General features: G+C 42.3%; 1 protein-coding gene across 7 annotated transcripts in view; it reads left to right on the top strand.

The window, feature by feature from the left end:
* The window catches only part of LOC140896266 (uncharacterized protein F13E9.13, mitochondrial-like), a 79,999-nt gene that overhangs the window by 20,334 nt on the left and 42,757 nt on the right, over nt 1–16,908 (top strand). For 5 of the 7 annotated variants that reach the window (XM_073307777.1, XM_073307779.1, XM_073307780.1 and 2 more), the window contains 2 exons: nt 7,104–7,254; nt 9,570–9,697. In XM_073307777.1, coding sequence (XP_073163878.1) covers nt 7,104–7,254; nt 9,570–9,697 — 279 coding nt within the window. Of the gene's footprint in view, nt 1–7,103; nt 7,255–8,576; nt 8,732–9,569; nt 9,698–10,416; nt 16,261–16,908 lie in introns of those variants that run through there. The other 2 variants (XR_012154493.1, XM_073307782.1) reach the window with 2 other exon arrangements.

Raw genomic sequence — 16,908 nt, 5'->3', positions numbered from 1 at the left:
GGTACAGTTTCCATATAGGGATACTTGGCAGTGCTTGCAAAAACGTCAATTTATTGTATTTCAAAAAATCTGAACCGGATGCTTTAAATTAACTGGGATTCATTTAGGGACATGTTGCAGTACCAAAAGGAGAAGATATTGAAGGAGCAATGTATTTCTGACTTCTTAGTCATTGTTAATGAGGGAGAGAATTCCTGAAGGTACTGTTAGAGTTCTGTGCTACTTGCTCTGTAACTGGGGGACTGGAGCTCTGAAGGACCTGTGTTTAATGCATTTCATTCAACTACTGCAAAAATGATTGTATCAAGCTCAATGAACAGGAAAGCAAGAAGAAAGAGGGAATCACTGTAATTTGAAGAGCCCCTTTCAGCAACTCTTCATTAAAGTGAATGCTGCTTTGTAGATCCCTCATCTTTGGTCAGTATTTCTGTAATGATGCAGTAGTGACTTGATTGTGTAATGCTGCAGTTTTGATGGTCAATAGAGGTGACTATTAATAAACAGAGCATTGCACATTTTAGTCTTTGTTACAAAAACACTTAAAGATGTGGTACTTGAAAAAGCAGATGCAGCAGCAGCAACGTCTCCTGCTATTATGTAGCCATTTCATTCCCTCTGGGGAATGTCTGTCTACTCTCTGTCAGTAATAATACCTTGGAACAGAATTGTGTTGGAAAACAGCAGTTGTCTTCTGGCTTTTGAGAAAATGTAAGGAAATCAGAAGAAGCACCAGCACTTTGTCACTCATACAAACATTTTGTCTGTAGGTGAGGAATGAAGCAGAGATGAACTTCTCAATTTCCCCCCCAGCATTTTAACTCAAAGGAATTATCAGATAAATCTGACATTGGCAGTCATATGGTGCTACATTTAAGAATGTAAAAGGAAGGCACCTCCTCCCCTTTTTTTATTGTGTAAGAGTAATGGTCACAGAAAGGAACATGGACTAAAGGAAAAAAGCCTGTCATAAAATACACCCACTTGGTGGAACTTGGTTTCTTTACAGACCTATATATTTATTAATTCTACAGCTCTTTAAAAGAGAGATCAAGGTGCCTGACAACATGCATCATTTTCAAGCAGCCTCAAGAAAATGCAATGGAGTCCGCTGATTATGCAGAAAACAGTAACAGCTAGGTAAACAAGTGTGGACATCAGACGTGCCAAACCTGTGGAAAAAATGCAGAAATTGGGCTTGTTTTTGGCTTAATTGGCTTGTGAGTTGCTTGTTGTCTAGTTTTTGACTTGTAGCTTGTTGCTTTTTTTTTTTTTTTAAATCGGCTTCTGGCAAGCAGGGGCCGGTGTGGGGGAGGAAGAGAGTCAGGGGTGCATATTGGGCTGCCACAGTCCCAGTCTGTACACTAGGGGGATCTTGTCACATAGGGTATGTCTACACTACGAAATTAGGTTGAATTTATAGAACTTGGTTTTGTAGAAAGCGGTTTTATACAGTGAATTGTGTGTGTCCCCACACAAGTGCTCTAAGTGCATGTAGTCAGCGGAGTGTGTCCACAGTACCGAGGCAACCGTCGACTTCCGGAGCGTTGCACCGTAGGTGGCTATCCCACAGTCCCCACAGTCTCCGCCGCCCATCTGAATTCTGGGTAGAAATCCCAGTGCCTGATGAGGCTAAAACATTGTCGCGGGTGGTTCTGGGTACATATCGTCAGGCCCCCGTTCCCTCCCTCACTCCATGAAAGCAGGGGCAGACAATCATTTTGCACCTTTTTTCTTGAGTTACCTGTGCAGACGCCATACCACGGCAAGCATGGAGCCCGCTCAGCAAACCGTTACCGTATGTCTCCTGGGTGCTGGCAGACGTGGTACTGCATTGCTACACAGCAGCAGTTAATTGCCTTTTGGCAGCAGACAGTGCAGTATGACTGGTAGCCGTCATCGACGTAGTCCTGGGTGCTCTTTTAATCGGGTGCCTGGGCAAACATGGGAGTGACTCAGTCAGGTCATTTCCCTTTTAAGTTTCGTCTCGTGGCGATTCAGTCCTACTGGAAGTGCACTGTCTTTTAACCTCCAGCCAGCAGAAGATGATGGCTAGTCGTCATACTGCACCGTCTTCTGCCAAGCACCCAGGAGATGATGATGGCTAACGGTCGTACTGCACAGTCTGCTGCCAGCAAGATGTATAAAGATAGATGAAGTGGCTCAAAACAAGAAGTAGACCAGATATGTTTTGTATTCATTTTCTCCTTCCCTCTGTGAAATCAACGGCCTGCCAAACCCAGTTTTGAGTTCTATCCTTGAGGGGACCATTCAGTTTCTCGCAAAGCCACCCCCTTTGTTGATTTTAATTCCCTGTAAGCCAACCCTGTAAGCCATGTCGTCAGTTGCCTCTCCCTCCATCAGGGCAATGGCAGACAATCGTTCCATGCCTTTTTCTGTGCAGACGCCATACCACGGCAAGCATGGAGCCTGCTCAGATCACTTTGGCAATTAGGAGCACATTAAACACCACACACATTATCCAGCAGTATATGCAGCTCCAGAACCTGACAAAGCGAAACCGAGCGAGTAGGCAATGTCAGCGCGGTGACGAGAGTGATGAGGACATGGATACAGACTTCTCTCAAAGTAGGGGCCCTGGCAATGTGGGCATCATGGTGCTAATGGGCCAGGTTCATGTGGTGGAATGCTGATTCTGGGCTCGGGAAACAAGCACAGACTGGTGGGACCTCATAATGTTGCAGGTCTGGGATGATTCCCAGTGGTTGAGAAACTTTCGCATGCATAAGGGCACTTTTATGGAACTTTGTGACTTGCTTTCCCCTGCCCTGAGGCGCAAGAATACCAAGATGAGAGCAGCCCTCACAGTTGAGAAGCAAGTGGCGATAGTCCTGTGGAAGCTTGCAACGCCAGACAGCTACCGGTCAGTCGGGAATCAATTTGGAGTGGGCAAATCTATTGTGGGGGCTGCTGTGATGCAAGTAGCCCACGCAATCAAAGATCTGCTGATATCAAGGGTAGTGACCCTGGGAAATGTGCAGATCATAGTGGATGGCTTTGCTGCAATGGGATTCCCTAACTGTGGTGGGGCCATAGACGGAACCCATATCCCTATCTTGGCACCGGAGCACCAAGCCAGCGAGTACATAAACGGCAAGGGGTACTTTTCAACAGTGCTGCAAGCACTGGTGGATCACAAGGGACGTTTCACCAACATCAATGTGGGATGGCCGGGAAAGGTACATGACGCTCGCATCTTCAGGAACTCTGGTCTGTTTCAAAAGCTGCAAGAAGGGACTTTATTCCCAGACCAGGAAATAACAGTTGGGGACATTGAAATGCCTATAGTTATGCTTGGGGACCCAGCTACCCCTTAATGCCATGGCTCATGAAGCCGTACACAGGCAGCCTGGACAGTAGTCAGGAGCTGTTCAACTACAGGCTGAGCAAGTGCAGAATGGTGGTAGAATGTGCATTTGGACATTTAAAAGTGCGCTGGCGCAGTTTACTGACTCGGTTAGACCTCAGCGAAACCAATATTCCCACTGTTATTACTGCTTGCTCTGCGCTCCACAATATCTGTGAGAGTAAGGGGGAGACGTTTATGGCGGGGTGGGAGGTTGAGGCAAATCGCCTGGCTGCTGGTTTCGCACAGCCAGACACCAGGGCGGTTAGAAGAGCACAGGAGGGTGCGGTGCTCATCAGAGAAGCTTTGAAAACCAGTTTCATGAATGGACAGGCTACGGTGTGAAAGTTCTGTTTGTTTCTCCATGATGAAACCCCCCGCCCCTTGGTTCACTCTACTTCCCTGTAAGCTAACCACCATCCCCTCCTCCCTTCGATCACCGCTTGCAGAGGCAATAAAGTCATTGTTGCTTCACATTTATGCATTCTTTATTCATTCATTACACAAATAGGGGGATAACTACCAAGGTAGCCCGGGAGGGATGGTGGAGGAGAGAAGCACCAGGAGGGGTGGTGGACGAGGGAAGGACAAGGCCACACAGCACTTTAAAACTTTAAAACTTATTGAATGCCAGCCTTCTGTTGCTTGGGCAGTCCTCTGGGGTGGAGTGGCCGGGTGGCCGGAGGCTCCCCCACCGCGTTCTTGGGCGTCTGGGTGAGGAGGCTATGGAACTTGGGGAGGAGGGCGATTGGTTACACAGGAGCTGTAACGGTGGTCTGTGCTCCTGCTGCCTTTCCTGCAGCTCAACCATACGCTGGAGCACATTGGTTTGATCCTCCAGCAGCCTCAGCATTGAATCCTGCCTCCTCTCATCACGCTGCCGCCACATTTGAACTTCAGCCCTCTCTTCAGCCCGCCACTTACTCTCTTCAGCCCGCCACCTCTCCTCCCGGTCATATTGTGCTTTCCTGCACTCTGACATTGTCTGCCTCCACTCAGTCGTCTGTGCTATGTCAGTGTGGGAGGATACCATGAGCTCAGAGAACATTTCATCATGAGTGCTTTTTTTTCGCCTTCTAATCTTCACTAGCCTCTGGGAAGGAGAAGATCCTGTGATCATTGAAACACATGCAGCTGGTGGGAAAAAAAAAGAAGAGGCAGTGGTATTTAAAAAGACACATTTTCTAGAACAATGGCTATACTCTTTCACGGTAAACCTTGCTGTTAACATTACATACACAGCACATGTGCTTTCATTCCAAGGTCACATTTTGCCTCCCCTCACCACGTGGCTAGCCCCTCCCCTCCCCCCCCCGCCCCTGGCTAACAGCGGGGAACATTTCTGTTCAGCCACAGGCAAACAGCCCAGCAGGAACGGGCACCTCTGCATGTCCCCTTAAGAAAAGCACCCTATTTCAACCAGGTGACCATGAATGATATCACTCTCCTGAGGATAACACAGAGAGATAAAGAACGGATGTTGTTTGAATGCCAGCAAACATACACTGCAATGCTTTGTTCTACAATGATTCCCGAGTACGTGCTACTGGCCTGGTGTGGTAAAGTGTCCTACCATGGTGGGTGGAATCAGGCTGCCCTCCCCAGAAATCTTTTGCAAAGGCTTTGGTAGTACATCCAGGAGAGCTGCAAATGCCAGGGCAAATTAATCATTAAACATGCTTGCTTTTAAACCATGTATAGTATTTTAAAAGGTACACTCACCAGAGGTCTCTTCTCTGCCTGGTGGGTCCGGGAGGCAGCCTTGGGTGGGTCTGGGGGGTACTGCCTCCAGGTCCAGGGTGAGAAACAGTTCCTGGCTGTCGGGAAAACCGGTTTCTCCGCTTGCTTGCTGTGAGCTATCTACAACTTCATCATCATCTTCCTCATCCCCAAAACTTGCTTCTGTGTTACCTCCATCTCCATTGAAGGAGTCAACACGGCTGGGGTAGTGGTGGCTGAACCCCCTAAAATGGCATGCAGCTCATCATAGAAGCGGCATGTTTGGGGCTCTGACCCGGAGCACCCGTTTGCCTCTCTGGTTTTCTGGTAGGCTTGGCTCAGCTCCTTAAGTTTCACGCGGCACTGCTTCGGGTCCCTGTTATGGCCTCTGTCCTTCATGCCCTGGGAGATTTTTGACAAAGGTTTTGGCATTTCGAAAACTGGAACGGAGTTCTGATAGTACGGATTCCTCTCCCCATACAGCGATCAGATCCCGTACCTCCCGTTTGGTCCATGCTGGAGCTCTTTTGCGATTCTGGGACTCCATCATGGTCACCTCTCCTGATGAGCTCTGCATTGTCACCTCTGCTAATGAGCTCTGGCCAGTGTGGCAAGCTGCAGGTGACCATGCAAACAGGAAATTGAAATTCAAAAGTTTGCGGGCCTTTTCCTGTCTACCTGACCAGTGCATCTAAGTTGAGAGTGCTGTCCAGAGTGGTCACAATAGAGCACTCTGGGATAGCTCCCGGAGGCCAATACCGTCTAATTGCGTCCACAGTACCCGAAATTTGACCCGGCAAGGCCGATTTAAGCGCTAATCCACTTGTCAGAGGTGGATTAAGGAAATCGATTTTAAGAGCCCTTTAAGTCGAAAAAAAGGGCTTCATCATGTGGACGGGTGCAGGTTTACATCGATTTAACCCTGCTAAATTCGACCTAAACTCCTAGTGTAGACCAGGGCATAGAGTGTTCGGGTTCTTAGGGATTGGCTTGTTTGGGGCTTGTTTTGAAATGGGATTAGTTTGATTTTTGGGCTTATTATGAAAGTCAGGGTGCTTATTTACTGTGTGAAAGTTGGCAACTGTGGTGAACATCTGTTCTAAGAGGTTTCTGGAAAAATAACTATAGTAGTAAGAGAAAGTGTGGGGTGCATACCCCATCACAGGAGATAATAGCACTTTCCTACCTCACAGTGTAAATACACTAAAGATAGGGAGATTCTCAGATTCCACAGTACTGGGAGCCATATAATTACCTGAGATTCATCTTGTTCCTTTACTACCTATTGTTGCTTCTTCTTAGAATCAAACACTATAGTTGATGCAAGGCAAATGTGAGTTTGGTACACTGGGAGGGGAGAGAATGTGGGGGAAAGGGAGAAATGAAAGTCATTGTCTTAAATAGTGCCCCACAGTATGCAAAAGTTTGAGAACTGCCATTTTACTGGATTACCAATAATGTTCTAAATTCACAACTGAAAATCATTTTTAATTGGGGCCTGATTTTGCATTCAACCAAAACTCCCTTTCTATTTTAATAGGCATTCAATCTCTATAAGAATTACAGGGCCAGATCTCTAAATTTGATCAATTAAATAAAAACTGCAGAAAGTTTTAGAAATTTATTTTAAAATTTGAAATTTGTACATCGAAATCCAAAGATTGTATCTTAGCTGCAATTAGGAGGTAGCTCACCATCCAGCTTACGGGTTTTTCCTTGTAGTGGGCCTAGGAGGTACGGGGGGGGGCTGTTTGTGGAAATTCAGTTTGTGTTGCTCTTGATGTATGCCTTGCACCTAGAGGCTACGGTGATGGGTTGCACTAAAAATCTTTAACACATGTTTTAACTAGGCTTGACAAACTACTTATCAGCAGAGACTTGCTTTTTGTGCTAGTGTCTGAGAACCTCTCAATACTGTATCAGAATAGACTGAAAATGTAATTACAGGATGAAATTTAGGAGAAATGTAATTTCTCTTTGCAGTTCAATTTCATCTTCAGATTTCAAATTTCTTTTCTAGGTCTGGATTTTATCCGAGTTGAAGGGTTTGTTTTTTCTCATGTTGCTGATGAAGGGATTATAAATGCCTGTGCAGGTGATCTGCTAAGATACCGAAAACAAATCGGAGCACAGCATGTTCAAATTTTTGCCGATATTAAAAAGAAACACAGGTAAATATGCGCACTGTTTACATATGTGTTAATGTAAAAATAATCTGATGTTCATTTTACATTAATCTTATTAATTACTCAGAAAGTGAATATTGGGAGAACTTTACTGCTCACACAGGGTCTTGCAAAACTATTAAACTTGCCCCTATAAACTGCAGCTTTCTGCATCTGTGTAATTTGCAGTTGTTTAACTTTCAGAATTTGTAAATGTCTTGTTTCTGACATAAGGTGATGCTTTATATCAGTTAGATGTATCTCCTTATTATGTTTACAAATAAATCATGTTTCATGAGGGTAAGCATCTAAAATAGCTATTTTAATAGCTAAGTTAATATTAATATTTTAATAGCTAAGTTATATGGGTGGCTACCAAATGTGACACATACAAATCATGAGATTTTTGCCACATTAAAAGCTCTTATCCCTTTCCCTCTAATATTGGTTTCTTCAATTTTAAATCAGTGCTGTATGTGGATATGGAGTATGTTTTATGATTATCAGGCAGCAGCATCTTATGACAGCTATGTGAATTCAAGCTGACATTTCATCACAATTGTCATATAGTCCTTTCTGTTATTAGATGTTTCTTTGAAATTTAATTCAGAAAAAGAGAGAACCAAAAAGCTGTGTATTGCGCATATCAAGTAGCTTGAATTCAAGAAAGATTTGTGTGTGGAGTGTGGGAAAAGTCATGGAAATAGCTAGGTTTGGGGCATATTTAATATCTGGTTTAAAAAAAGAAACATTTCATTATAATAAATGATATGCCGCATTTTCAACATAAGTTTAAAGGTTCCTTCAAAGCATTTACTTTCTAACTTCACCTCTCCATATTCTGAACATCTGTGCAATGATATTTCTTCTTCTGAGAAGTCCCAGAATGTGGTACTTCATGCACATATTCTCATCTTTGTCATATGAGACACTCATATTCAGAATGTACACTGAATTGTTCATAGGCTGATACAATGTGGTGTTTGTTATTTGCTTAGTTAATAGTGGAAAGGAGAATGTCATCTAACCAGTTTATGGGAAACAAATATTCATGGGATTATTGAACTAAAGGGCAGGGGTTAAAAGGCTGTGGTGTTTTCTCTAACAACAACAACAAAATGCCTGGCACCAAGAATTAGCAGTGTCCAATTCTCTAACTTGACAAACTGTTTCCCAGGTTATCCTTCGTTACTAGCGTTAGGGATTTCCATTTCCTTTCACTCTGTTTTTTCCCTCCATATTTTTACATATGCACAACTTCATCAAGGCCCTGACATCACAATGACTTTCTTCTGGCTGCAAAAAGTTGTTTGGTATTCTTTTTTTAGCACAGTCACACTGATGGAGAGGGTCATGGCAGAGTGAATATGCCAGAAGAGGCATTGCCTCTCAATATGACTGAAGCAAGTTCCTTCTATTCCATTCCCAGATCTGGTTGGCCCAGAAAGAAGGACACTAGTCCCAGGACTACTGGTCTTTTGTGGTTAGTGCTCTGTACTACCATAACAGAGTATCAGGTTACTGTATAATATTGTCTGTGTTAAATATCGTATTTTCTGATTCTATTGTAGAAAAGATAGGGGGAAATTATAAATGTAAAAGTTGGTGTTTCAAAGGCTAAAACTTTCTCAAATTTTTGAAGCTGTCTAAAGCTGAGGTTGCTCTAGATGTAGGTTTCAGAAAAAGAGGCTAGCTTACACATCTTACTGACAGTTACTGCTTAAAATTTGAATGGTACATCTTTGGATGCATGAAGCAACTACTGTTTGAAGATGATAGCTGCTCTCATTTTTTCCTCCAAAGACAGATATCCAGGATATAGTGCTTGCTAATGACTGAAAGTTAGTTCTTTTTGTTGGCCTTTATGAAATGAGATGATGCTCCTAGTCCAGTTCCTAGAGGACAAGGACCTGATTTACAGAAACACCGAGCACCTACAAATCCACTTGAAATCAGGGGAATTCAGCATCTATGAAAATTAGCCACTCACTACAAAAGCTGCCAGCTCAGTTGGTACTCCAGGGTGACAGTCTAGCACATTTAGCAGTCACTGTGTAGACAGGGTGAGACCCAGACAAAGAGACAAGTGGGTTATGGGTCTAGGATGACCAAACTTTTTTTTCCCTCACATTGTGTTTTTAATGTCAACTGTAAAAAAAAAAAAAGGCACTTAACACTCAAAAGTCAATCTTCAGTTGTTCTGACAGTAGGGAGTTGAAATACAATCATGAGTTGTAAGAAAAGCAGCCTAACATTAAACAAGGTGGATAGCAAGTATGTATGCTGAAAGTAACAACAGGTTATGTTTCTGCTGTTTACAGCGCTCACGCTCTGACAGCAGATGTCAGTATATCAGAGACTGCTAAGGCTGCTGAGCTCTTCCTTGCTGATGGGATTGTATTGACTGGAACAGCTACTGGAATGCAGGCAGATCCTAAAGAATTGAAAGGTGAGAGCTGTCACACGAAGGTCAGGCAACAACCAGTGAATCATTTTCTGGATTAAATATAGAGAGAAATCTATACATTCTCTGTTCTAAAAACAGAGAAACTTTCTTTCACCCTAGTGTTTGATTTGGTCTCGCACAAACCAGCGTGATTTGGGTTTTGGTTGGATGTACAGTAGCATGTTTATAAAAACAATTTTTATAGCATAAAAGTTAAAATTATTGTAAGTATTGGGAAAGTATGCTTGGTAACATTTAAGTGTTACTCATATTGGCTTCTTGTAAGAAAAGGAAGGCTTAATTTCTACATGATTTTAATTTAAGAATGAGATTCTCCATAGTCTTTTTTTAAAAAATAGGCTAATAACTAGACTAGTTAAAAATACTTAACTATTAACATGGAAAGACTATTTATAATTGGATTTCTCATTGTGAAACACATATTCCAGCAGCAAGAGAGGAATCTGCCGAGATTTGGACATTTCGGTTCAGTAATACTAGGGGAAGTGTAGCCTTTAAGAGTTGAAAAAGAATTCTCTTTCTCTGATAAGTGGAAAAGTATGTGACATTTAAATTATTTTTAAAGGCGTATTTGTTTCTAAGAGAGAATAACTTGACCCATGAATTCTGACCTGTGTAGATATCATGTATGGTGCCTGATGTTACTATATTGGCACAGGTTGGAATTGTCTTCAACAAATTGGATTGCTCCTTTGTTACAGTTCATTGTGCTAAGGACTGATATTCACGTAGATGAATGGCTTGAATCTGAGAAATGCTGAGCACCTGCAACTTTCATTTGAAGTCAGCTCCCATCGATATGGCTGGTGTTCATCACCTCCCAGGGTCAGGCTCTAAAAGTAATCATCATATGCTCAACCAAGACTGGGAACATTTTTAGCAAAAATCATGTTTGAAGAAACAAGAAGACTGCTTTTGTGGGTTCCATTCTTGCTGCTTTAAACATGGCTCTTTCTGGTCTAAAGACAGCCAGTCATTCATCCTTCCTTATTACAATTCTAAAGAAGAAAAGGCAGGTGATAAACATACTACATGTTTTACATATTTACCACAGAGACCTGCGTATCAGACCACATTCAGAATGTTACATAGTTAGTGGAAATTTCCAATATTTATCCATACAATACAGGTTCAACACTATGTTGTTACAGGGCATATTAAACTTGACAAATTAGGTTTTCATGTGCATATACAGAATTAAAACAAAGCCCTTGCCAAAGAATAGATGATAAATGACTACATTTTAGCTCACCCTTAGGTAAACTGCAGTGGAAAGCTGGCTATGTATGAAGATAGGCCTCTTAAAGTAATGGATTTTCTCAGTATTAAAACAAAAATTGTTTCATGAAACAGAACCTTCTGAAAACAATGTGACTCTAAAGTTTGACAGACTTAACCTTTGTATCATCCACACCCTTAAATTAGTTTTTGTTTCCCCCTTCTTCAATGGAAAAAAACAAATAAGTCTCAAAAAGTCGTAAAAACCAGAAGGCAAAATTCTGTTCTAGGATGTGTGTAGCTTCCCTTGACTTTGGTGGGTGCCACCTCACACATCAGAGAGCAGATTTTGTCCTATAGTTTTTTACAGTGGGATACCAACCAAGCCAAACCATGGATTCTAGAATTTATGTATACGTGCCAGTTTTATTCTCTTTCTGGCTCCAAAGAACAGAGATCAGAGAAATGACACAAAGTATACCCATTTGTGTGGCTCTCACTTTTGTGTCATGAATACAACAAACCTAGTATTCTGGGTTTGTTTTGGTTGGGTCACACAGCTAAGTGCTGAGATTTTATGACAGTGTGGCAATCCCTCATTTAAGAGGGTTGGTAGTTTTGAATTGTTAATTGGGGAGGGACCTCTTGAAAAATCAGTATTCTTGGGTCGGAAATGAGAGTTTAAGCACATCAGTGTTGGTAATCTCTCTAACAGAATCAGACCTACGGTCACAAAGTTGAGTGTTGGTGTGAGTGAATTTTTGCATTTCACAAGTTTGTGTTGTTAGAAGTACTGTGTTACAATGAAGACGTTAAGTGTAGACAAAATTGGACACCTTTCATCATGTTACAAAATATATAATTTAAAACATTTTATGCCAACTTAAGCTTTGATCTGATCAGCTGTCTCTTGAAAGTAGAACTGAAAAGGCAGTTGAGATTTTGCCATATCCTTTTTCAGATTTGTTATGCAGCAATACAGAAATGCTAGTGCCTTTGTCTCTGATGTATTGAATTGACTGTGATTTGAGGTAGGAAAGAAGTGTTTCTGTCAAACAAGGAAACTGTGTGAAGGGGCTAGAATTTTGTTTAGATTATGTTGATACCTTAATTCAAGCCTCCTAATTGTGGTGATACTTTGCCATGACCAGCCCTGACCAAAGGTCCTTTCACATGATATTGTGAGGATCTCTCAAGTATTATTCTCTGTAAAACTTCTATAGATGACTATAGATACGTCGCTTTTTCTCTGTTTATGAGTGAAGGCAAGCAGGCTCCTCTGAGGCAACTACCAGTCCATTCCACACAGCAGCTGGCAGGCATTGCTTATACAGTCAGTGACTATTGGGCTCTCTGTAGTACCCAGCTACTTCAGTTCTACAAAGTACCTAAGCAGCACCGGTCTAGGAAGTGAGGGACCCAAAGTCCCTTGTGCTTTTGCACTCTACCACTGTTGGGCCATTAAGAAGCAGGCATTAGAATGCTGGGCTTATGTTGCACTTAATTTCTTAGCAGACTATATTTCCATTTGAGAATGTGTTTATCTTTCAGATAGGCAAAATTATATTATAAAAACTTCTATGATGGGAGACTTGTCCAAGTCTAAATAGCTCAAGGCTTGCTTTTGGAGGATAGGTGCTTTCTTCTTTAGATCTCCAGTCCATATCCAGCCTAGGTTGGAAGTAACTAAAAAGTTTTTACTATTTGATGACTGTTTGATGAACTGTGGGAAAATGAGTTAGTGGTCGCAGTCCAGTAACCGCTGGACATGTACCCATGTCACAAAAACCACCAGAGTAGATAGTAATAATTTGGACCTTTGTTGGCATTGTTCACAGTGGGAACATGGAGACCAATTTACCTTTCTGCACATAGGTGGTTCGCTTATGTTGGGTACAAGCGCATTGCTGCTGCCCATGCTGTACCTGTTCTATAGATAAAGAGAGGACATCTGTCTCTAATCTGCACCTTTTACCAGCACTAGGCATAATGATGAAACAAAGCCCTTTGAATTAAAATAACTAAAACGTGTTACAGTACTGCATATACCATAAACACAGTGGTGTGTATGGTACAATGATTATTGCATATGAATAAAATGTTAAAGAAAAGTATTTGAGCAAGTTATTGGGGCATTGTTTAGTTTTACACTGTTTACCTTTTTTTTTTAAAGCTATGAATTGTTGACCTTTATTTCATGCAATTTGTGCATATCCTAGTTCAAAAAGTTTCATTATGCTTTGCTATTTCATCTGATTTTTATTAGACATGTATTCAGATATACTGTCACAAGGAAGAACACAGTGTCCTCTAGTTATAGTTTATTGAAGCAGAGGAATGTCTAAGTATAATTGTATAAACTTTGAGATCTTGTCACGTAGAATACATAGTCACAAAATTATCTGAAAAAGTACAGTAGCTTGCGAAGAGTTGGCTTAAGAGTTATAAACAAGGTTTTGAGTTTAGAGACAATTAACAAATGTAGTGTTTAATGTTAAATTCTACTACGCAGAAACATCATACTGCACTGATTCCCATAATGCTGTTGCCTATTTAAAAAATAAAAAGTTAGAATTTGGGCAGTGATATAGTGCAAGTCTTATTAAACAACACCAAAATGTAAACCATTTGACCTGGATCAACATTATGTCTTACTGTGTGAAAGTATCTGTTTAAAATAATTTGAGTGACTTTACACTCAATTTGGTAACCAAATGTAATGCCAAAGTGGGCAGTAAGGACGATGTATGTTTCCTATCCTGGTACTTTCTGGCTGCCCCCACCTTCTGCACAGGAAAGGACAGATCTGTGTGTGGAGGGTCCACTTCACACACAGATTACTGCAGGATGCTTGGATCCTTTGTTATTTAAGGAAGCCTTTGAAATAGCACATTTCAGTTTTCATTGTCTTAGTCTTTGCTTCTTAGGGCTTCTCTTGGGCCCATATGTCAGCTTAGATATTCTACTCTTCCTGCATGATCAGTTTACTTATTGACTCAGTACAATTATGTAGTGCCGGCAATGTGTCCTGTGCACTTTTCATAAAAACAAATACAGACTTTTGGCCAAATTCTCCTGGGAGAGCAGTTGAGCACTGCAACGCATATCTGTGAAAAGAATGTCATGTTAAATCTGTATTTGAGCCTAAGTAAAGCGGATAGGGTACTCTTAATAGATAGGGCATTGTATAAATAAAATTCTGATTTTGTTTTTGTTCAGTAATATAGTGGAAAGCTAATGAATCTATTATTGTGAGCAGGACTCCTGTCAGGATATAAAATAGGCATGAAAAGGGCTATAGCCCGACTCATCTGATGTGTCTAATTCAGGGCAAGGCTTTCCTTAAAATTGTCTTCCACTGTAGGATGGTCTTATTCTTCTGTGTTTACAGTATGTAGGATGACCAGATAGCAAGTGTAAAAAATCGGGATGGGATGTGGGGGTAATAGATGCCTATATAAGAAAAAAAAAACAAAATTGGGTCCCTATAAAATCAGGACATCTGGTCACCCTAACATTATGTGACAGATGGTGTTTGTTTTAGATGGAAGAATGCTAGCACATCTGACCTAGAGGAAGCTTCAGTAGCATTTGTATAGGTAGCTCTTCTCTTGGTGAAGCAGAATGGAAGTAAATAATTAGTCTTTCCTGTAGCATCATTAACAAGTTACAATTCTTCTGAAACTTTAAAGTAAACAGCATTTTCTTGCAGAGTTATATTTTACATGTGTATCCTTCCTCTGACGCTGTAACCACCTACGCCAGCTTGTTATCACCAAGTAAAGCAATTTTTATATTTCTGTAAAGGTCAGAAATAATGTTCTACACCATTTTCTTTGAGGAAGCAAATAGAGCATCCTGCAAGGCACCGAGTCATTTTTGTGAGAACCAATTTGAAGTTAATGGTGATGAGGAAGTTCAGCACCTATTAGAATTGAGTCTTTATTTTTTCATAGCTAGATATTGACTTGTGCCTTTCAGAGACTTCTGTTAATCATCTGTCCTTTCTCCATAAAAGAAACTGAGCATAATAATAAATTTGAGATCTGAACAACAAACTACTTTCTCTGGACCTTGTATCAATTTCTGTCATATTAAAAAAAACCCAAAAACCTCAGAATGCTTACATCTCACAGTGAACACAGTCACTTGAATAAATCTGAGGGAAATTCACCCTTGTGCACAGGGACTGCACAAAGGCTGAAGAGGGACTTCAGTGTTGCATAAGTCTTGTCTTGTGCCCGGGGTGAATTTCACCATATGCAACCTGGTGAAGGTTCGACTTGTTAAGTGATTTGTTGTTTCTAGATAAAATAATGTGCTGCTTTTATGTCCCACTGCCCTTTTAAAACAAAAATAATATTTACTAGCACTGCCTTTGGCCTGCAAATAAAGTAGATGGAGTTGTCCAAATAGTCCTTATGACCACTGTTTGCTTCTCTGCTTCCCTTCCCCTAAATTAGAAGATCAACTAGAGAGCCTGTTTTTCCTTTTCCTTTCATGGGGAATAACACTGTTTTGCTGCCTCTTCCCTGAAGATCTTGTTCTAGTCATCAGCATAGCATAAATTCAGCAAAGAGACCTGGTAGAAATATACACTGCTCCAACTACCATTATTGTGATTTAAACTGATAACTACAGAATTGTAATGAACACAGCACTATTGAATAGTTCTGCCATTTTAATAATCTCACCGCCTCCACCCAAAAAAACCCATCTGTGCTGACATAAATGGAAACAAGAATAACGTCTTATTCTTGTTGCTGTTACACTTTAATTACCATCTAGAAAGATTTGTTTTTATTGTTTTCCTTTTGGGATGAGAGAGAAATTGATAACACAGTTAAGAATCCTTATTTTTGTATTTAAGTAACTCCCATAGGAATAAATTCTGTCCCCAAGACACTGGGTTCTGACTTGAGTGATCTAGGTTCTATTCTAGATGCTACTTCAATATAAATGACTGCCTCTTTCTATGTGTTTGTACAGCACCTCGTAAAATGAGGCTCTGATCTTATTTGGATGCTAGGTACTGCTGTAATATTAGTAACAAGGGAATCCAAGATGCAGAAGAACCATTGTACTTCTGCTGCGCAAGGGAGCTCCCTCAAAAGCTTAGTTCAGCAGAGGCTTCTTGGTAGGGTTGCCAGCTGCCTAATCACACAAACCCAAACACCCTTCCCCTCCTCCTGTCCTGCCCCTTCCCCAAGCCCATGTCCCTGTCCTGCCACTTCTCCGAGGCCCCGTCCCCACTCACTCCACCCCCCCCTTCCTCTCTCTCCCCCACCCTCACTCACTTTCACCAGGCTGGAGAAGGAGTTTGGGATGCGGGGTGTGGGCTGGGACAGGGAGTTGGAGTGTGGGAGGGGGTTGGGGTGTAGGGTGCAGGCTCTGGGAGGGAGTTTGGGTGCAGGAGTGGGTGCAGGCTCTGGGAGGGAGTTTGGGTGTGGGCTGGGGCCGGGGGTTGGGGAACAGGAGGGGGTGAGGGGGATGGCGCTTACCTCGGGCGGCTCCCAAAAGCGACCAGCACATCCCTCTGGCAGCGGCTCCTAGGCGGGGGGGCCAAGGGGTCTCCACATGCCGCTGCCCCTGTCTACAGGCACTGCTCCCGCAGCTCCCATTGGCTGCAGTTCCTGGCCAATGGGACCTATAGAGTCGGCACTCTGGGCGGGGGCAGCGCGCGGAGACACGCACACACCCAGGAGCCAGAAGGACGTGCTGGCCGCTTCCGAGAGCAGTGCGGAACCAAGGCAGGTAGGGAGCCTGCCTTAGCCCCGCTGCGCCGCCAGACTGTCAGTGCTTAAAATCTCCCAGTTTGGGTGCAGTAGCTCTGGGAGACAGATCGTGATTCCAGTAGACTCTCGACGAAACCAGGAGCATTGGCCACCCTACTTCTTGGGCATCTTCGTGCAGCGTGGTTTGTGGGGGCAGGAGAAGAAAGGGCTAGTACAAGTGAGGCCAGAGGATTCACTGCC

Source organism: Lepidochelys kempii, chromosome 12, assembly GCF_965140265.1.
Source record: "Lepidochelys kempii isolate rLepKem1 chromosome 12, rLepKem1.hap2, whole genome shotgun sequence".
In the NCBI taxonomy this organism is placed as follows: Eukaryota; Metazoa; Chordata; order Testudines; family Cheloniidae; genus Lepidochelys; species Lepidochelys kempii.
Note: the sequence above shows the minus strand (reverse complement) of the source record. Positions and strands in the feature narration are given on the sequence as shown.